General features: G+C 51.7%; 1 protein-coding gene across 2 annotated transcripts in view; it reads right to left on the reverse strand.

Annotated features, from left to right (window-relative positions):
* Positions 1-22,867, reverse strand: part of CCDC57 (coiled-coil domain containing 57) — a 248,805-nt gene that overhangs the window by 174,421 nt on the left and 51,517 nt on the right. For both annotated transcript variants that reach the window (XM_075349739.1, XM_075349738.1), the window contains exon 7: positions 3,813-4,013. In XM_075349739.1, the coding sequence (XP_075205854.1) occupies positions 3,813-4,013 (201 nt within the window). The remainder of the gene's footprint in view (positions 1-3,812; positions 4,014-22,867) is intronic.

The raw sequence follows: 22,867 nt of genomic DNA on the forward strand, positions 1-22,867 counted from the left end.
ACTACTATATGATCCAAGGACCACATAAAAGCGACCCTGTGAACAAGACCACACTGGCCGAAACGTCAAAATAATTGATCGTTTTTTCACCTTGTCCTATGTTTTATTTACTATTTAACCCCTTCACGACCAGCCGATTTTGCGCTTTCCGGCTTTTTTTCCCGCCACCTTTCTTCTGAGAGCCGTAACTTTTTTAATTTTCCGTCAATATAGCCATGTGAGTGCTTGTTTTTTTTACGGAACGAATTATACTGTTAAATGAAACCATGAGTTTTAAGATATAGTGTACTGAAAAACGGCAAAAAAATTCCAAATGCGGAAAAACTGCACAAAAAGTTCAATTGCACGATTGTTTTTGAGATATTTTATTCACTATGTTCAATATATGGTAAAACAGATGTGTGGGTGTGATGCCTCAAGTTGGTACGAGTTAGTAGACACCAAACATGTATAGGTTTACTTTTATCTAAGGGGTTAAAAAAATTTTTTTTCAATTTTGACCAAAAAAGTGGAGCACGTTTTGCGCCATTTTCCGTGACCTGTAGCGTTCTTATTTTTTGCTATGTATAGGTCAGTGACGGCTTATTTTTTGTGTTATGAGCTGACATTTTTAACGGTACCATTTTTGCGCAGATGCTACGTTTTGATCGCCTGTTATTGCATTTGCACACAATTTGCAGCGACTAAAAAACATAAGTTTGGCGTTTGGAATTTTTTTGACACTACGCTGTGTACCTATCAGATTAATTGATTTTATATTTTCATAGATCGGGCATTTCTGAACGCGGCGATACCAAATGTGTGTATATTTTTTTTATTTTTTTTAACCCTTTAATTTTCAATGGGGCGAAAGGGGGGCGATTTGAACTTTTAGGTTTTTTTATTTTTTTAATTTTTCAAAACTTTTTTCTACTTTACTAGTCCCACTGGGGGCTATAAGGATCAGCAGTCTGATCGCTCATTCTTTTCTCCTGATCAGAGCAGCACCGCTCAGATCAGGAGAAATGATCACGTCTTGTAACAGGACCTGTGCTACCATGACAATAATTGGATCCATGTCATCACGGCACATGACTTCTGGTGGTGACCTGTGAGTAAAGCTTTAGCGCGATTGCCACATTTTGCCAGCGTCATTTAAGTGGTTAACAGGTACGCGTAGAAAGCGATTCCACTCGTGCCTGCAAGGAACACGTCAGCTATACAAATCAGCTGACGTGTGTGCAGATCCCCGTCTGCAGCCTGCAGCAGCCGATGCGGATTAACACTATGACCGCCAGGACGTAACTTTTCTGCCCGCGGTCGCTAAGGGGTTAATCTATTAAAATGTCATCACGATTTGGAAAAATAGAGTGTGCAGTGTATTTCCACAGATCCCATACACATTAAAAAATAAATAAAAATAATATTATACTCACCTAATCCTGATTCCCAGCACCGCAGCCACCGTCTCCTCTTCTATGGCGGCCTGCAGAGGCAGCGAGATGCAATGATGTCACCGTGCTGCCTCGTGGGCACACAAACGTCTGCTAAGACACAGGCCTGTAGTGATCTACAGCTTAGGAGACGAGCAGTGATAGAGCATGGAGCTCTGTGCTCTGTCACAGGACTGAACTATATCGGGGAGCAACGTGACGCCAACACAGTTCAATGCGGTGGTCGCAGAAGACTTGGGGCTCCGGGCAAGAAATTAGGGGCCGGAGCCCTGGATCTTTGATGCCAGCGACATACCCAGCCGAAGGGTATGTCCAATTCGGGGGCCCACCGGGGGAAGGGAGGGATGGATGGATGGATGGGCGGATGGATGGATGGATAGATAGATAAATAGATAGCGGGATATATAGAGGGATAGATAGACAAAGGAATAAATAGACAGACGGATGGATGGATGGATAGATAGATAGTGTCACGGGGTCCTTCTCCCATATCACACAATCAACAGAGCAAGAGATGGCTGTACAATCCAAAGAGCATTTATTCCATGCAAATCAAATGGTTCATAACATAATTCACCATATAGAGGGTAAAAATACTAAAAAAGCATGAATATAGTCCAGAAAACAATAAATAAATTTCCAAGTCTCTCTGAGGAGTCACACCTTCAGCTCAGATGATCAATCTTAGTCCTTCTCTCTTCAAATTCTCAGACTGCCTCATCACCCCAGGTAAGCAAAGAGGTTAGGTGGATTCCAGGCCCACCTCCTCCCACACCTAGGGATAGAAGCGCTTCAGAAAGCTATACCTTGCCTTACAGGGGGTGATTACCTACAGACAATACAATGTACACACAAGCAGTACAAATAATGGTCAGTGAACCAAGCTTACAATACGAATCTACACAACAGGATATACAGTACACCATATCCCACCATCACAGATGGATAGATAAATGGATAGATGGATAGATAGATAGATAGATATTGCACAATATACAGGACACACACATCTTATACATAACACATACAGACAGCACATAATACATACAGATATAACACACAGCACATTATACATACGGTACATACAGTAGAAGTCTTCTTCCTTCCCAGGCTCCAGCAGAGCAGTGGCTCTGTAGTAGCAGCTTCTCAAGCCGAAGCAGAGCAGGCGCCCCTCCCCCCTCTCTCTGGTGAAGACGGGAGAAGAGGAGACGCAGAGCACACAGGAGGGGAATGCGCCCCTTGCTGGATCCTGGGCACTGCAGGAGCAGACAGTACACAGAGCACAGATGAGAGGAGGGCGCCCCCTGCTGGATCCTGGGCACTGCATGAGCAGCAAGTGAAAGTGAATTTCTGCTCCATGCGGCGCCCCCTCCGCTGTCTGCCGGCCGGCACCCTGTGCGACCGCACCATTCGCACATAGGTAAACCCGGCCATGTTCAGATACACTAGGTATTTATAAAGTGATTATAGACCTTTCTACCACTACTGCTGAGCCAGTAAAGCAGGTATGTGCCCGGATTGGCTGATCTATGTGTTAAACGCCAATCCTTGTCCTCATACAGTGGAATCTCGGTTTACGAGTAACTTGGTGTGCGAGTATTTCGCTATACGAGCAAAGCTTGCTGTAAATTTGTAACTCTGTTTACGAGCAAGCTTTGCCGTACGAGCAAATACTCACCGCACACACTTCCAGTTCCGTACTTTAACCGCACTCTGACCTGCTCTTGCAGTCCGCACAAACACACAGAAACACACACAAATACGCACAAACACACACAAACACGCACGCACACACACACATATTCTGCTCACTTTATCTTCCGTTCCATTGCCGGCCTCCCGGTTCTTGAAGTTCGCCGGTACAGGATGTGTATCGGGTAACCATAGCGACGATGGAGGAAGTTCCGCTGTCAGCCGCTTCTCAAATGCAGCGCGCTGAACAATCAGAGGTAAGCGGCTCATGCCTTTGATGTCAGCACTCTGGCAGCGGAAGCTCCGCCATCGGTCGCGATGGTTACCCGATACACATCCTGTACCGGCGAACTACAATAACCAGAAGGCTGGCGATGGAACGGAAGGTAAGGTGAGCATAATGTGTGTGTTTGTGCATTTGTGGAATGGCACAATACAAAACATTGAACAAGTTGTGGAACGAAATGTCTGAGATTATATTATTTCCTATGGGAATGCTTTGCTAGACGAGTAACTTGGTTTACAAGCACACTCCCAGAACAGATTGTTCTCGTAAACCAATGTTCCACTGTACTCTGTTAGCAGGATATATCCTTTGATCAACACCTACATCGCTTCCAGGACAGAGTGTTCTTCTAAAACTGTGTATCATGTATTTAACGCGGTTTTCATTGCGTTTGCACTTACTTGTCAATGGCGCAGTCCTTTTCTGCCAGTATTTCTTGCTGACTGCAGTGAGCTCTGTCCTTCTCCACCTGTAGAGTTTCTACACACATCAGCAGTTCCTTCATCTGCTTCTCCAGCCGCTGCACATGCTCAGTATGCGCTTCCTTCATAGAGCCGAGGGCCGATTCCTTCTCACGAGCAAGGCGGTCTAACTGCACATGTCTGAAATGTTGAATCAGAAAATGTTATTTTCCCTCTTTATTACACTGATTCAGTCTTTGTTTCTAATGCAGGAGGGTGTCACTAAAGAATTAATCGGGACAACATTACTGCCCATACTGAACAAAGCCTGAATGGGCAGCCATTCCATTTTTGGAGGCATTTCGCTAATGGGCTGTACATACTTGCTTTCAACAAACTAAAAACTTATTTTTAGCATGGTTTACAATTCCAGTTTTCTTTTTTTCTTGGTCAGAAGATTAAAGCTGCCCTAACCTCAGCTTTTTCACAGAGAACAGTATTTTAGGTTGAATTACCAGGACTGTATTTTATGGTCTTTGTTTGGGCCCCAATTCCTGATCCAATCACAGGACTCATGACTTGTACTAACAGTCTTTTATATGCTTATAAGACTTATAATACAGAGGAGCCCAGAGGTTAGACCGGGCATTGTAACCTAAGCAATTACCATAAAAAATAGTTGTGTGAATGCACCCTTACCCTGAAACACAGAGGAAAAATTCTCTTTTTCTTTATCGTTCCTATGGGAGACCCAGACATTGGGACGTCTCAAAGCAGTCCATGGGTGGGAATAAACAGAAAACTGAGAAGTAGGCGAAACCTAACTTCACAAATGGGCGACAGCCGCCTGAAGGATGCGTCTGCCCAAGCTCGCATCTGCCGAAGCATGAGCATGCACTTGGTAGTGCTTCGAAAAGGTATGCAGACTAGTCCAAGTGGCAGCCTGACAGACCTGCTGAGCCGTAGCCTGGTGCCTGAAAGCCCAAGAGGCACCGACAGCTCTGGTCGAGTGTGCCTTGATCCCCGGCGGGGGAGGCACCTGAGAACACTGGTAGGCATCGGAAATGGCCGACCTAATCCAACGAGCTAAGGTCGGCTTAGAAGCCGAGAGGCCCTTACGCCGACCTGTGGTCAGCACAAAAAGAGAGGTGCACCGCCTAAGAACAGCGGTGCGAGACACATAGATCCGGAGCGCCCGCACCAGATCCAGAGTATGCAACGCTTTTTCAAAGCGATGAACAGGAGCCGGACAAAAGGAAGGCAGGGAAATGTCCTGGTTAAGGTGGAAAGGAGAAACCACCTTAGGGAGAAAGTCCGGAGTCGGACGGAGAACCACCTTGTCTTGATAAAAAAACAAAAAAGGTGACTCCGAAGAGAGCGCAGCCAAATCAGAGACTCTCCTGAGGGACGTTATGGCCACTAGAAAGACCACTTTCTGTGAAAGACGAGACAAAAAAACCTCCCTAAGAGGCTCAAAGGGGGGTTTCTGCAAAGCCGTGAGGACCACATTAAGGTCCCAGGGATCCAAAGGCCGCCGGTAAGGCGGAATGATGTGAGATGCGCCCTGCATGAAGGTGCGCACCTGAGCCAGCCGGGCAATACGCCACTGGAACAACACTGACAGAGCCGAGACCTGTCCCTTGAGGGAATTTAGGGATAGTCCTAGCTGCAGACCGGACTGAAGAAAGGACAGGAGGGTCGGCAAGGAAAAAGGCCAAGGAGCATGGCCGGAAGAGCGACACCAGGACAGGAAAATTCTCCAGGTCCTGTGATAGATTTTGGCCGAGGAAGACTTCCGAGCCCGAGTCATAGTGGAGATGACTTCAGGAGGGATACCAGAAGTCGTCAAGATCCAGGACTCAAGAGCCACGCCGTCAATCTGAGAGCCGCAGAATTCTGGCGGAAAAACGGACCTTGTGAGAGAAGGTCTGGACGGTCCGGGAGATGCCACGGCACCTCTACGAACAGATGGAGCAGGTCTGGGTACCAAGCTCGCCTGGGCCAGTCTGGAGCAATGAGGATGACCCGACGGCCCTCCATTCTGATCTTGCGCAGGACTCTGGGCAAGAGAGCTAAAGGGGGAAACACGTAAGACAGACGAAACTGGGACCAATCTTGAACCAGCGCGTCCGCTGCAAAGGCCTGAGGATCGTGGGAGCGAGCCACGTAAACCGGAACCTTGTTGTTGTGCCGGGATGCCATTAGATCCACTTCCGGAGTGCCCCACTTGCGGCAGATTGACCGAAACACTGCCGGATGCAGAGCCCACTCGCCGCTGTCCACGGTTTGACGGCTGAGATAATCTGCCTCCCAGTTTTCCACGCCTGGGATGTGGACTGCAGATATGGTGGACATGGAGTCCTCCGTCCACTGAAGGATGCGTTGAACCTCCAACATTGCCAGGCGGCTGCGTGTCCCGCCCTGGTGATTGATGTAGGCAACCGCTGTCGCGTTGTCTGACTGGACTCGAATGTGCTTGCCCGCCAACAGTTGGTGAAAGGCTAAGAGAGCTAGAAACACAGCTCTGATTTCTAGCACATTGATCGAGAGGGCTGATTCGGACGGAGTCCAAGTGCCCTGCGCTCTGTGGTGGAGAAATACTGCTCCCCAGCCAGATAGACTGGCATCCGTGGTGAGGATCACCCAGGACGGGGCCAGGAAGGAGCGTCCCTGAGACAGAGAGAGGGGCCGAAGCCACCACTGAAGGGAGCCCCTGGTCTGTGGCGACAGAGCCACTAACCTGTGCAAGGAGGAAGTCCGCTTGTCCCAACAGTGGAGAATGTCCAGCTGCAGAGGACGCAGATGGAACTGGGCAAAGGGAACCGCTTCCATTGACGCCACCATCTGACCCAGCACCTGCATTAGGTGCCTGATGGAATGACGGCGGGGCCTCAGCAAAGAGCGCACCGCCAGATGGAGGGACTGCTGTTTGACTAAGGGCAGCTTCACAAGTGCCGGCAGAGTCTCGAATTGCATCCCTAGGTACGTGAGCTTCTGGGTCGGAGTCAGAGTGGACTTGGGCAGATTGACAAGCCACCCGAATTGGACTAGAGTGGCGAGAGTGAGCGAGACACTCCGCTGACAGTCTGCACTGGATGAAGCCTTGACTAGAAGGTCGTCCAGGTAAGGAATCACTGCCAACCCCTGGAGGTGCAGAACCGCAACCACTGCTGCCATGACCTTGGTGAATACTCGAGGGGCCGTGGCTAACCCGAAGGGGAGAGCCACAAATTGGAAATGTTCCTCTCCAATTGCAAAACGTAGCCAACGCTGGTGTGAAACTGCAATTGGCACATGCAGATAGGCATCTCTGATGTCGATGGATGCCAGGAAATCTCCTTGGGTCATTGAGGCAATGACTGATCGCAGAGACTCCATGCGAAAATGCCGCACCTGAACATGCTTGTTGAGAAGCTTGAGATCCAGGATGGGCCGGAAGGAACCGTCCTTTTTGGGGACTAGGAAGAGATTTGAGTAGAAACCTCTGAACCGTTCCCGGGCGGGAACCGGTAGAATTACTCCGCTGGCCTGCAAGGATGCCACGGCCTGTGAGAAGGCGGCGGCCTTGGAGCAGGGGGGAGTTGACAGAAAAGAAGGGAATTTTGTTTACTTACCGTAAATTCCTTTTCTTCTAGCTCCAATTGGGAGACCCAGACAATTGGGTGTATAGCTATTGCCTCCGGAGGCCACACAAAGTATTACACTTAAAAGTGTAAGGCCCCTCCCCTTCTGGCTATACACCCCCAGTGGGATCACTGGCTCACCAGTTTTAGTGCCAAAGCAAGAAGGAGGAAAGCCAATAACTGGTTTAAAGACCAATTCAATCCGAGGAAACATCGGAGAACTGAACCATACCACATGAACAACATGTGTACCCGAAAAAACAGAAAAACCCCGAGAAAACAGGGCGGGTGCTGGGTCTCCCAATTGGAGCTAGAAGAAAAGGAATTTACGGTAAGTAAACAAAATTCCCTTCTTCTTTTTCGCTCCTAATTGGGAGACCCAGACAATTGGGACGTCCAAAAGCAGTCCCTGGGTGGGTAAAAGAATACCTCGTGATAGGGCCGTCAAACAGCCCTTTCCTACAGGTGGGCAATCGCCGCCTGAAGGACTTATCTACCTAGGCTGGCGTCTGCCGAAGCGTAGGTATGCACCTGAAAATGCTTGGTAAAAGTATGCAGACTCAATCAGGTAGGTGCCTGACACACCTGCTGAGCCGTAGCCTGGTGCCGTAATGCCCAGGATGCACCCACGGCTCTGGTAGAATGGGCCTTCAGCCTTGAGAGAACCAGAAGCCCAGTAGAACTGTAGGTTTCAAGAATTGGTTCCTCGATCCCCCGAGCCAGGGTGGATTCAGAAGCTTGCGACTGTTTACGCCGACCAGCGACAAGGACAAAGAGTGCATCCGGGTGGCGCAGGAGCGCCATGCGGGAAGTAGAACCTGAGTGCTCTCACCAGAACCAACAGATGCAAATCCTTCTGAAATTGATGGACTGGACGAGGGCACAAAGAAGGTGAGGTGATATCCTGATTGATATGAAAGTGGGATACCACCTTAGGGAGAAATTCCGGAATCGGACGCAGAACTACCCTGTCCTGGTGAAGGACCAGGAAGGGAGATTTGTATGAGAGCGTTGCTAGCTCGGAAACTCTCCTAAGAGACGAGACCGTTACTAGAAGGCCACTTCCCGAGAAAAGCGGGAAGGGAGACCTCTTTCAAAGGCTCGAAAGGCGGCATCTGGAGAGCAATTAGAACCTTGTTCAGATCCCAGGGCTCTAACGGCCGCCTGTACGGAGTGCTGAGAAGACAAACTCCCCGTAGGAACGTGCGTACCTGAGGAAGTCGTTTCTGAAAAAATACAGATAGCGCTGAGACTTGTCCCTAAAGGGAACTGAGCGACAACCCTTTTTCCAACCTAGATTGCAGGAAGGAAGGAAACATAGACGATGCAACCGGCCAGGGAGAAACACCCTGCGCCGAGCACCGAGATAAGAATATCTTCCACGTCCTGTGGTCAATCTTGGCGGACGTTGGTATGCTAGCCTGTCTCTCCTGAGGTAATCCTGACGACACTAGGTTCCAGGACTCAAAGCCACACCATCAGGTTGAGGGCCGTAGAATTCAAATGGAAGAATGGCCCTTGAGACAGCCAGTCTGATTGGTCTGGTAGTGCCCCCGGTTAGCCTACCGTGAGGCACCACAGAACCGGGAACCACAACATCCTCGGCCAATCTGTAGCGACGAGGATGGCGCGGCCGCAGTCGGTCCTGATCTAACGCAGCACTCTGGGCAACAATGCCAGAGGTGGCACATAAGGTAGCAGGAACTGCGACCAATGCTGAACTAAGGCGTCTGCCGCCAGAGCTCGATGATTGTGAAACCGTGCCATGAAGCTGGCACATTGTTGTTGTGCCGTGACGCCATTAGATCGACGTCCGGCCTCTGTCAGCGGCGCCAGATCTCCTGAAACCCGTCCGGGTGAAGAGACCATACCCTTTCGGCCACACCCCGGCGACTTAGGAAGTCAGCTTCCTAGTTTTCCACGCCTGGGATGTGAACTGTGGATATGGTGGATGCCGTGTCTTCCACCCACATCAGAACCTGCCGGACTTCCTGGAAGGCTTGCCGGTTGCGCGTTCTTCCTTGGTGGTTGATGTATGCCACCGCTGTGGAGTTGTCCGACTGAAGTCGGATTTGCTTGCTTTCCAGCTGCTGTTGGAAGGCTTGTAGGGCAAGATACACTGCTCTGTGTTCAAGAACATTGATCTGAAGGGTGGACTCTTGCTGAGTCCACGTACCCTGAGCGCTGTGGTGGAGAAAAACTGCTCCCCACCCTGATAGACTCGCGTCTGTCGTAACTATCGCCCAGGATGGGGATAGGAAGGACCTTCTTTTTGACCATGAGGTGGGAAGAAGCCACCACCGTAGAGATTCCTTGGCCGCCTGAGAAAGAAAGACGACTCTGTTGAGGGAGGTCGACTCCCCGTCCCATTGGCGGAGAATGTCACATTGTAGTGGACGCAGATGAAACTGCGCGAAAAGAACTGCCTCCATTGCTACCATCTTACGTAGGAAGTGCATGAGGCGTCTTAATGTGTGCGACTGGTTCTTAAAGAAGAGATTGCAGCCCGTAGTGAATGCTGTTTGTCTAGCGGAAGCTTCACTATCGCTGAGAGAGTATGAAACTCCATGCCTAGATATGTTAGCGATAGGGTCGGGGTCGGATCTGACTTTAAAAAGTTGATGATCCACCCAAAACTCTAGAGAGTCTCCAGCGCAACGTTCGGGCAGTGTCGGCATGTTTCCTAAGAGAGTGCCTTGACAAGTAGATCGTCTAAATATGGGATCACAGAGTGACCCTGAGAGTGCAGGACTGTGACTACTGCTGCCCTGACCTTGGCGAAGACCAGTGGGACTGTCGCTAGCCGGAAGGTAGAGCTACGAACAGAAGGTGTTCGTCTCCTATAACGAAGCGTAGAAACGCTAGTGCTCTGGATCAATCGGCACGTGTGGATAAGCATCCTTGATGCCTAATGATGCTAGGAAATCTCCTTGGGACATTGAGGCGATGACATGGCGGAGGGATTCCATCCGGAACCGCCTGGTGTCCACGAGCTTGCTGAGCAGTTTTAGATCCAGAACGGGAACGGCCCGTTCTTATAGGCACCGCAAATAATTTGGGGTAAAAACCGTGACCTTGTTCCTGAAGAGGAACGGGGGTCATCACTCTTTCTGCCTATAGAGTGCACCCTGTTTGCAGAAGAGCAGCGGCTCGGCCGGGAGGTGGAGAAGTTCTGAAGAATCGAGTTGGAGGACGAGAAGTGAGCTCTATCCTGTACCCGTGAGACAGAATGTCTCACACCCAACGGTCATTGACCTATGGCAGCTAAATATCGCCAAGGCGGGAGAGCCTGCTACCGACCGAGGATGCGGAGAGAGGAGGCCGCAATTCATGAGGAAGCCGCCTTGGAAGCGGGTTTTCAGACTGTCTCTTTTTTGGGCGTGACTGAGCCCGCCAAGAATCTGAGCTCCTCTGATCCTTTTGAGTCCACATTGGACGAGGAAAAATGGGACCTGCCCGAGCCTCGAAAAGACCGAAACCCCGACTGCCTCCTGCTCTGTTGGGGTTTGTTGTGTCCGGGCTGAGGAAAGGATGAATCCTTACCCCTGGACTGTTTAATGGTTACATCCAAACGCTCACCAAACAGTCGGTCAGCAGAAAAAAGCAACTGGTTAAGCACCCTTTTTTGGAAGCAGAATCTGCCTTCCATTCACTTAACGAGCAGACCAGGCTCTGCTTAAAAACACGGAGTAGCGGAGGCTACTGCCGCACGGTTCGCAGAGTCTAGGGCAACCTGAATCGCGTAAGAAACAAATGCAGACATTTGAGAGGTTAAGGATGCCACCTGCGGCACAGATGTACGTGTAACCGTGTCAATCTGTGTAAGACAAGCTGAAATAGCTTGGAGTGCCCCAAGGGTGAGAATGCTGGAGCCAACGGTGCGCCGACAGCCTCATAGATGGATTTAGACCAGAGATCTATCTGTCTGTCAGTGGCATCTTTAAGTGCAGCTCCATCTCCCACTGCAACTATGGATCTAGCTACAAGCCTGGAGATTGGAGGATGCCGCTTGGGACACTGGGTCCAGTCCTTGACCACGTCAGGGGGCAGGGATAACGTGTATCCTAAGCCGTTTGGAGAAGCGCATATCTGGATAAGTGTGGTGTTCCTGGACTGCCTCTCTGAAGGCAGAGTGGTCCAGAAAAATACGTGAAGCTGACTCCTCCACTGGAGGAGCTGGGTGAGAAATAACCAACATTCTATTGATGGACGCTATAAGATTATTCACTATGGCGTCACCATTAGGTGTATCCAGATTGAGAGCGGTCTCAGGATCAGAATCCTGAGCCGCTACTTCCGCCTCATTACACAGAGAGTCCTTCTGCTAGGACCCTGATGAAACCGAGGGCCGCTCATAGTGAGCCCGCTTAGGCTGTCTGGGACTGACGTCTGTGCAGAGCCGTGACTCTGGGATGCGTGTGACATTCCCGGAGCTGTTAGTTGTTCACACTGAGGGGGGCCATGGATCAATGATTCAACAGTGCCCATGTTGTGAGAGACATGTCCGGACTGCTAGGCTTCTAGTATCATAGCCATAGTCTCAGAAAATCTGTCAGTAAATACTGCAGACACCGTCCTCATCCTCTGGCCATTAGCAGAGACTCCGGCTGAGTTGGATATAATGGGGGTCTATGTAACCTGCCGGCCGTATAGCCGTACATGCTGTACCGGCTGCATAGAAAAACATGTGGTCCTGCACCTTTGTTTTACACAGAGAATATGCTGATAACTCCTCCGCACAATCCAGGAGGGTATATACAACGTGCGACCAAACAGTGCAATGTATATAGTACAAGCATATCTATAAGTGCACTTCTGCACTAGTGGGGTTAGCACCACAGGTGCTGCTTAACGCCTGTTGCAGCGATTGTGTGACTATCAGAATGCCAGGGTCTTCCACACTTGTCTCTGTATCGTACAGAAACTGACACTAATGGCTGCCGGCGTCCTTGTAGAGAAGGAAGCCGTGGGCGTGCCTGAGAAAGTGCGGGAATCCGGTTTCACAGTGCACACAGTGAGAGGGGTGGAGTATGCAAAACATACTCCAGCTCTCAGCGCTGCTGTGCTATGCAGCGTCACGCCCCTACCCTGACTGTCAGGCCTGTGGGCGGTAACGAAGGGAGACTAGGCCCAGAAGCCGGGGACTCGAGTTAATAAGCGCGGCCGGCATATCAGTGCTGGCCGGCGCGGAAGTCCCCGGCGCACCACAAATCCCAGCGGCGCCTTAAATAAAAATGGCAGCGGCGGTTAGCGCAGTAGTCACCCAATACACTAACACACCCAGCAACGCTGTGGTGTGCGATGGCACTAGTGCGGACAGCGCCGCTGTCCCTGGCGCACTAACACACCCAGCAGTGCTGCCGTGTGTCTGCGCGGTCCCCACAGGGACACAGAGTACCTCCATGTAGCAGGGCCATGTCCCTGAAGATACTCCGCTCCATGTCCAGCAGATACCAGGGGCTGTGGATGGAGCACGGCCTCAGTGCCTGGAGACCGATAGAATCCCACTTCACCCAGAGCCCTGTAAAAAGGGATGGGGAAGGAAGCAGCATGTGGGCTCCAGCCTCCGTACCCGCAATGGGTACCTCAACCTTAACAAACACCTCCGACATGAAGTGGGGTGAGAAGGGAGCATGCTGGGAGCCCTCGTATGGGCCCTCTTTTCTTCCATCCGACATAGTCAGCAGCTGCTGCTGACTAAACAGTGGAGCTATGCGTGGATGTCTGACCTCCTTCGCACAAAGCACAAAACTGGTGAGCCAGTGATCCCACTGGGGGTGTATAGCCAGAAGGGGAGGGGCCTTACACTTTTAAGTGTAATACTTTGTGTGGCCTCCGGAGGCAATAGCTATACACCCAATTGTCTGGGTCTCCCAATTAGGAGCGAAAAAGAAAATCTGTTTGGCAGGCTGGAAGAGAATTCTATCCTGTAGCCGTGGGAGATGATATCCCGCACCCACTGATCGGAGACGTGTTGAAACCACACGTCGCCAAAGTGGGAGAGCCTGCCACTGACCAAGGACGTTGCTGGCGCGGCCAGATAGTCAAGAGGAGGCTGCCTTAGTGGCAGCAGCTCCTGCGGACTTCTGAGGACGCGGCTTCGTGCGCCAGTTGGGTTTTTGGTCCTTGGCTGAGTTAGTGGACGAGGCCGAGGGCTTAGAGGACGACCAGTTGGAGGAACGAAAAGAACGAAACCTCGACTGGTTACTGCCCTGGACAGGTTTCCTGGTTTTAGTTTGTGGCATGGAAGTACTCTTCCCGCCAGTAGCTTCCTTAATAATTTCATCCAGTTGTTCACCGAACAGCCTGGACCCAGCAAATGGGAGCCCAGCAAGGTACTTCTTTGAAGAAGCGTCTGCCTTCCACTCTCGAAGCCACAAGATCCTGCGGATAGCGAGGGAATTAGCCGAAGCCACCGCAGTGCGGTGAGAAGCCTCCAGCATGGCAGACATGGCATAGGATGAAAAGGCTGAAGCCTGGGAAGTTAAGGCAACCATTTCGGGCATAGAGTCCCTGGTGAGGGAATGCATCTCCTCTAGAGAAGCAGAGATGGCTTTGAGAGCCCACACTGCTGCAAAAGATGGGGAGAACGAGGCCCCTGTCGCCTCATATACAGATTTGGCCAGAAGGTCAACCTGGCGGTCAGTGGAATCCTTAAGTGAGGTGCCATCAGCCACTGATACAACTGTCCGGGCTGAGAGTCTAGACACCGGAGGGTCTACCTTTGGTGAATGAGCCCACTCCTTGACCACCTCTGGTGGAAAGGAAAAACGGTCATCAGAACCACGCTTTGGGAAGCGTTTGTCAGGACAGGCCCTAGGCTTGGTCACAGTGGCCTGAAAACTGGAGTGGTTAAAGAACACACTCCTTGTTCTCTTAGGCAAGGTAAACTGGTGCTTTTCTGCCAGAGAGGGTTGCTCCTCTGATACTGGCGGATTGAGGTCCAGTACAGAATTAATGGACGCAATCAAATCACTAACATCTGCGTCACTTTCGGACAGATCAATGGGGCACATGGAGGTAGCGTCCGAGCCCCCAGTAAAGGCATCCTCCTCGTCCTGCGAGTCAGCTCGTGAATCAGAGCCACGGGACGGGGAAGGAGAGGGAGCCCTGCGCCTCCTTTTAGGAGGACGGGGTCTGGGACCAGATGAAGAATCCTCTGTGAGCTCCGCTGAGAGAGCCCTAGCAGCAGAGGCGCCCTGTGAAGGGGGCTGATGCATGGTCAGCAAAGTCCGGGACAGCTGTCCCATGGAGTCGGCAAAAGACTGGGAGATTGACCTAGAGAAGGATTCTACCCAAGCCGGGGGTTCAGCCACCGGAGCCGGAGCAGCCGGAGGGACCACTGTGGGTGCGATACCAGGCTGAGGCATTGCCAGGTTAGAGCAGGCATCACAATGTGGATATGTTGTCGGTTCAGGCAACACGAGCTTACATGCAGTGCATATTGCGTACAGCCTTGCTCCTTGTGTGAGACATGCTGCTGAAGTGGGGGCTCTGAGCCAGAATGACCCCCAGAGAGTATATAAGCAGGTCCACAACCGGAGGTTGTGGCTTACCAGACCGTTTGTGTGCCCTCCAGATCCCACAGCCCGGACCCCCAGAGAGATGCTGCAGCCAGCGCCGATCGCTGTGAGAACGCTGATAAAATGGCGCCGGAGCGAGGAGAGGGGGCGGGGCCTACTCTGAGAGCGGGAACTGGAGGGCCAAGGAGATTTACAGGGGAGGGAACATTTCCTCAGAGAGGAGTGTCCCTCCCCTGTGCCGAACGGCCGCTGGGCGGAGCCGCATTGTCCCTCTGCATGATTGACATGCAGGGGCAGTGAAATCGAAACTAGGCCTCAGGCGAAGCCGGGGCCTAAATTTAACGATGCGGCCGGCGCGCAGGCACCATCGGCGCGGTTCTCAGGCGAAAACCAGAGAACCGGCCGGAAATGTCAGAATAGATACACAGCCCACTCTCCCCAACAATAAAGTACAAGGGACCCCCCGAAAATAACGTCTCAGATACTTAGCTTGTGAGACGCAGGGTTTCAAGTCCCTGGGGATGAGTGCTCCGTCCGGCAGGATCCTGAAGGGCTGCGGATGGAGAACGGTCTCCTGCAAGGTAGGGAGAACCGTGCTGGCTCCCACTTCAAGCCAGAGCCCGAGGGATGGTGAAGGAGCGCGGCATGTAAGGCTCCAGCCCTGAAATCAACCTTAACAACACCGCCGACACAGTGGGGTGAGAAGGGACATGCCGGGAGTCCAGGCTTGGACCCGCGTTTCTTCAAACTCTTTCCAAAAGAAGGGAATTTTGTTTACTTACCGTAAATTCCTTTTCTTCTAGCTCCAATTGGGAGACCCAGACAATTGGGTGTATAGCTACTGCCTCCGGAGGCCACACAAAGTATTACACTTAAAAGTGTAAGGCCGCTCCCCTTCTGGCTATACACCCTCCCGTGGGATCACGGGCTCCTCAGTTTTAGTGCAAAAGCAAGAAGGAGGAAAGCCAATAACAGGTTTAAAGACAAATTCAATCCGAAGAAACATCGGAGAACTGAAACCATTCAACATGAACAACATGTGCACCCGGAAAAACCAAAAATCCCTAAGAAAACAGGGCGGGTGCTGGGTCTCCCAATTGGAGCTAGAAGAAAAGGAATTTACGGTAAGTAAACAAAATTCCCTTCTTCTTTGTCGCTCCTAATTGGGAGACCCAGACAATTGGGACGTCCAAAAGCAGTCCCTGGGTGGGTAAAAGAATACCTCGTGATAGGGCCGTCAAACAGCCCTGTCCTACAAGTGGGCAACCGCCGCCTGAAGGACTTGTCTACCTAGGCTGGCGTCCGCCGAAGCGTAGGTATGCACCTGATAATGCTTGGTAAAGGTGTGCAGACTCGACCAGGTAGCCGCCTGGCACACCTGCTGAGCCGTAGCCTGGTGCCGTAATGCCCAGGACGCACCCACGGCTCTGGTAGAATGGGCATTCAGCCCTGAAGGAACCGGAAGCCCCGCAGAACGGTAGGTTTCAAGAATAGGTTCCTTGATCCACCGAGCCAGGGTGGATTTGGAAGCTTGCGACCCTTTACGCTGACCAGCGACAAGGACAAAGAGTGCATCCGAGCGGCGTAAGGGCGCCGTGCGGGAAATGTAGATCCTGAGTGCTCTGACCAGATCCAACAAATGCAAACCTTTCTCAAATTGATGAACTGGATGAGGACACAAGGAAGGTAATGTGACATCCTGATTGAGATGAAAGGGGGATACCACCTTAGGGAGAAACTCAAGAATCGGACGTAGAACCACCTTGTCCTGGTGAAACACCAGGAAGGGAGATTTGCATGACAGCGCCGCTAGCTCGGACACTCTCCGAAGAGACGTGACCGCTACTAGAAAGGCCACTTTCTGTGAAAGACGAGAAAGGGAAACATCCTTCATAGGCTCGAAAGGCGGCTTCTGGAGAGCAATTAGAACCTTGTTCAGATCCCAGGGCTCTAACGGCCGCTTGTAAGGAGGGACGATATGACAAACTCCTTGCAGGAACGTGCGTACCTGAGTAAGTCGTGCTAGGCGTTTCTGAAAAAATACAGATAGCGCTGAGACTTGTCCTTTAAGGGAGCTGAGCGACAAACCTTTTTCCAACCCGGATTGCAGGAAGGAAAGAAAAGTAGGCAATGCAAAAGGCCAGGGAGAAACTCCCTGAGCAGCGCACCAAGATAAGAATATCTTCCACGTCCTGTGGTAGATCTTGGCGGAGGATGGTTTTCTAGCCTGTCTCATGGTGGCAATAACCTTTCGAGATAATCCTGAAGACGCTAGGATCCAGGACTCAATGGCCACACAGTCAGGTTCAGGGCCGCAGAATTCAGATGGAAAAACGGCCCTTGAGACAGCAAGTCTGGTCGTTCTGGTAGTGCCCATGGTTGGCCTACCGTGAGGTGCCACAGATCTGGGTACCACGACCTCCTCGGCCAGTCTGGAGCGACGAGGATGGCGCGGCGGCAGTCGGCCCTGATCTTGCGCAGCACTCTGGGTAACAATGCCAGAGGTGGGAACACATAAGGTAGCCGGAACTGTGACCAATCTTGAACTAAGGCGTCTGCCGCCAGAGCTCGGTGATCGTGAGACCGTGCCATGAAAGCCGGGACCTTGTTGTTGTGCCGTGACGCCATCAGGTCGACGTCCGGCATCCCCCAGCGGCGACAGATCTCCTGAAACACGTCCGGGTGAAGGGACCATTCCCCTGCATCCATACCCTGGCGACTGAGGAAGTCTGCTTCCCAGTTTTCCACGCCTGGGATGTGAACTGCGGATATGGTGGATGCCGTGTCTTCCACCCACGTCAGAATCCGTCGGACTTCCTGGAAGGCTTGCCGACTGCGTGTTCCACCTTGGTGGTTGATGTACGCTACCGCTGTGGAGTTGTCCGACTGAATTCGGATCTGCTTGCCTTCCAGCCACTGCTGGAAGGCTTGTAGGGCAAGATACACTGCTCTGATTTCCAGAACATTGATCTGAAGGGTGGACTCTTCCTGAGTCCACGTCCCTTGAGCCCTGTGGTGGAGAAACACTGCTCCCCACCCCGATAGACTCGCGTCTGTCGTGACTACCTCCCAGGATGGGGGTAGAAAGGACTTTCCTTTCGACAAAGCGGTGGGAAGAAGCCACCACCGAAGAGATTCCTTGGCCGCCTGAGAAAGGGAGACGTCTCTGTCGAGGGACGTCGACTTCCCGTCCCATTGGCGGAGAATGTCCCATTGTAGTGGACGGAGATGAAACTGCGCGAAAGGGACTGCTTCCATTGCTGCTACCATCTTCCCTAGGAAGTGCATGAGGCGTCTCAAGGGGTGTGACTGGCCTTGAAGTAGAGATTGCACCCCTGTCTGTAGTGAACGCTGTTTGTCCAGCGGAAGCTTCACTATCGCTGAGAGAGTATGAAACTCCATGCCAAGATATGTTAGCGATTGGGTCGGGGTTAGATTTGACTTTGAAAAGTTGATGATCCACCCGAAACTCTGGAGAGTCTCTAGCGCAACGTTCAGGCTGTGTTGGCATGCCTCTTGAGAGGGTGCCTTGACAAGTAGATCGTCCAAATACGGGATCACAGAGTGACCTTGAGAGTGCAGGACTGCTACTACTGCTGCCATGACCTTGGTGAAGACACGTGGGGCTGTCGCCAGCCCGAAAGGCAGAGCTACGAACTGAAGGTGTTCGTCTCCTATAACGAAGCGTAGAAAACGCTGGTGCTCTGGAGCAATCGGCACGTGGAGATAAGCATCCTTGATGTCTATAGATGCTAGGAAATCTCCTTGAGACATTGAGGCGATGACGGAGCGAAGGGATTCCATTCGGAACCGCCTGGTTTTTACGTGCTTGTTGAGCAGTTTTAGATCCAGATCGGGACGGAATGACCCGTCCTTTTTTGGCACCACAAACAAGTTGGAGTAAAAACCGTGACCTTGTTCCTGAAGAGGAACGGGGGTCACCACTCCTTCCGCTTTTAGAGTGGACACCGCTAGCAGCAGAGCATCGGCTCAGTCGGGAGGTGGAGAAGTTCTGAAGAAGCGAGTTGGAGGACGAGAGCTGAACTCTATACTGTACCCGTGAGACAGAATGTCTCTCACCCAACGGTCTGTGACCTGTGGCAGCCAAATGTCGCCAAAGCGGGAGAGCCTGCCACCGACCGAGGATGCGGAGAGAGGAGGCCGAAAGTCATGAGGAAGCCGCCTTGGTAGCGGGTCTTCCGGCTGTCTTTTTTGGGCGTGACTGAGTCCGCCAAGAATCTGAGCTCCTCTGATCCTTTTGAGTCCTTTTGGACGAGGAGAATTGGGACCTGCCTGAGCCTCGAAAGGACCGAAACCCCGACTGTCCTCTCCTCTGTTGGGGTTTGTTTTGTCTGGGCTGAGGTAAGGATGAATCTTTACCCTTGGAGTGTTTAATGATTTCATCCAAGCGCTCATCAAACAGTCGGTCACGAGAAAATGGCAAACTGGTTAAACACTTTTTGGAAGCAGAATCTGCCTTCCATTCTCTTAACCACAAGGCTCTGCGTAAAACCACGGAGTTGGCGGACGCCACTGCCGTACGGCTCGTAGAGTCTAGGACAGCATTAATCGCGTAATACGCAAATGCAGACATTTGAGAGGTTAAGGGTGCCACCTGCGGAGCAGATGTACGTGTGACCGTGTCAATCTGTGTAAGACCAGCTGAAATAGCTTGGAGTGCCCATACGGCTGCGAATGCCGGAGCCAATGACGCGCCAATAGCCTCATAGATGGATTTCAACCAGAGCTCCATCTGTCTGTCAGTGGCATCCTTAAGTGCCGCTCCATCTTCCACTGCAACTAAGGATCTAGCTGCAAGCCTGGAGATTGGAGGATCCACCTTGGGACACTGGGTCCAGCCCTTGACCACGTCAGGGGGAAAAGGATAACGTGTATCCTTAAGCCGTTTGGAAAAACGCTTATCCGGATAAGCGTGGTGTTTCTGGATTGCCTCTCTAAAGTCAGAGTGGTCCAGAAATACACTTAATTTACGCTTGGGATACCTGAAATGGAATTTCTCCTGCTGTGAAGCTGTCTCCTCCACAGGAGGAGCAGGGGGAGAAATGTCCAACATTTTATTGATGGACGCTATGAGATCATTCACTATGGCGTCACCATCAGGTGTATCCAAATTGAGAGCGGTCTCAGGATCAGAATCCTGATCAGCTACCTCCGCCTCATTATACAGAGTGTCCTGCTGGGACCCTGACCAGTGTGATGAAGTCGAGGGCCGCTCATAGCGAGCTCGTTTAGGCTGTCTGGGACTGTCGTCCGTGTCAGAGCCATCACCCTGGGATGCAAGTGACACCCCCGGATCCCGGAGCTGTTCCAACTGAGGGGGACCAGGGAGCAATGAGTTAACAGTGCCCATGGCCTGAGTTACTGGTCTAGACTGCAATGTTTCAAGAATTTTAGTCATAGTCACAGACAATCTGTCAGCAAAAACTGCAAACTCCGTCCCTGTCACCTGGACAGTATTCACAGGAGGTTCTGCCTGGGTCACCTCCAGCAGAGGCCCCGGCCGAGCAAGTGCCACAGGGGCCGAGCACTGCACACAGTGGGGGTCAGTGGAACCTGCCGGTAGAACAGCCCCACATGCGGTACAAGCAGCATAGAAAGCCTGTGCCTTGGCACCTTTGCTTTTTGCGGTCGACATGCTGTTGTGTCCTCTGAGTAATCTAGGAGGGTATATAGGAGAGAATCACCGCGACCGTACAGTGCAATGTATAGCTGCAAGCATAAAATACAAATATACACTTCGGCACCAGTGGGGGTCAGCCCTTGAGGGCAGCTTACCGCCCGCTGAAAAGCGGGTGTGTGGGCACCAGAATCCCGTGTCTGGGTCTCCCAGTCTCCTCTCTCCAGCTCAGACTGCACACAGGAATGGCTGCCGGCGTCCTGTGAAGAGGGGCGGACCGTGGGCGTGCCTCAAACAAAGTGCGGGAAACTGGCGTCCCACTGTGCCCAGTGTGAGGGCTGGAGTATGCAAAGCAGACTCCAGCCCTCTGCGCTGACGTTCTGTACAGCGTCCCGCCCTTCCCCTGACTGGCAGGCCTGGGGGCGGGAAGGAAAACAAAACTAGGCCGCAAAAAGCCTCGAGTAATAAGCGCGGCCGTCATATATGCACGGCCAGCGCGGAAGTCCCCGGCGCACCACAAGTCCCAGCCGCGCCGCAGCGAAAAAACTGACAACAGCGGCCGGCGCGGCAGTTTCAAATACATGTCCCCTCTCAGCAGAGCTGTAGATAGGAATGGCACCAGCGCGCAGCGCTGTTGTCCCCGGCGCACTAACACACCCAGCTTAATGCTGCGGTGTGCGCGCGATATGTACGGGGACACAGAGTACCTTGACGTAGCAGGGCCGGTCCCTGACGATACTCAGCTCCATTCCAGCAGATTCTCCAGGGGCTGTGGATGGAGCACGGTCTCAGTGCCTGGAGACCGGTAAAATCCCACTTCACCCAGAGCCCGAAGGGGGATGGGGAAGGAAGCAGCATGTGGGCTCCAGCCTCCGTACCCGCAATGGGTACCTCAACCTTAACAAACACCGCCGACAAAAAGTGGGGTGAGAAGGGAGCATGCTGGGGGCCCTAGTATGGGCCCTCTTTTCTTCCATCCGACATAGTCAGCAGCTGCTGCTGACTAAACAGTGGAGCTATGCGTGTATGTGTGCCTCCTTCGCACAAAGCATGAAAACTGAGGAGCCCGTGATCCCACGGGAGGGTGTATAGCCAGAAGGGGAGGGGCCTTACACTTTTAAGTGTAATACTTTGTGTGGCCTCCGGAGGCAGTAGCTATACACCCAATTGTCTGGGTCTCCCAATTAGGAGCGACAAAGAAATCAAAAATCAGATGAGAATGCATGTGTGGATGTATGCCTCCTGAACACAAAGCATTGAACTGGCTATATTTGGTTATCCAGGGGGTGTATATGCTCAGAGGGAGGAGCTACACTTTTTAGTGTAGTACTTTGTGTGTCCTCCGGAGGCAGAAGCTATACACCCAATGTCTGGGTCTCCCATAGGAACGATAAAGAAAAAAAGATTTTGGGTACTCACAGTAAAATCTCTTTCTCGGAGCCTTCATTGGGGGACACAGTAAACTATAGGAAACTATGGGTGTATGCTGCTGGCTCTATGAGGCTCACACTATGCTATAAAAAAAAGTTGGTTCCGGAGCTGAGATGATCAGTTACTGTACAACCAGTAGGAGATGCAACCTGAATCAAGTAAAGACAGGCCCAACTGAAAGTACAGATAAGCCCAACTGAAAGTATTAAGAAAAGGGCAGGTGCTGTGTCACCTAATGAAGGCTCTGAGAAAGAAGATTTTGGGTACTCACCGTAAAATCTTTCTCTATCGCTTCATTGTGGGACACAGGAAACTATGGGATGTCCTAAAGCAGTCCTGAAGGGTGGGAAGAGAAGGACCTGAAAGAAGGAGAAGCAGAAACGAGATTCCCTGAAGGAACCTGTCGCTAGAAACTGTAAAACAAGATGGATCCTCCAAAGACCCCGATAGTGTCATTGATAGGTAACTAAGAAACAGCTGAGAAGCTGAAGCAGGAAGTCTGACGGGTATGCATGGAGAGACCTTAGACTTAGGAGAAGAGAGTCGGAGTGCCAAGAAGGCACTCTGTCTCCATCCTCAGTACCGTCTTTGACTTACTACCTCACAATCAAACTCTGTAGGGCAAGAGAGTTGGGGAGGGGGCAGGACCCTCCGCCGGCCGTGTTAGTCTTCCCCTCTCTGTGGATGCCCCTCGAACACTCTTGATGTGTTGGAGGGGCAGGGGTCCTGCCAGACAGAAACGGAAGACAACAGTAAGTGCTGTGTCTGAAACAGAGCTGTGTCTGAAACAAAAAGGGAAAACAAGTATACACAACAATACAAACCTGAGGGGCTGAGAGC

The sequence above is a fragment of the Anomaloglossus baeobatrachus genome, chromosome 5, assembly GCF_048569485.1.
Source record: "Anomaloglossus baeobatrachus isolate aAnoBae1 chromosome 5, aAnoBae1.hap1, whole genome shotgun sequence".
NCBI lineage: Eukaryota > Metazoa > Chordata > Amphibia > Anura > Aromobatidae > Anomaloglossus > Anomaloglossus baeobatrachus.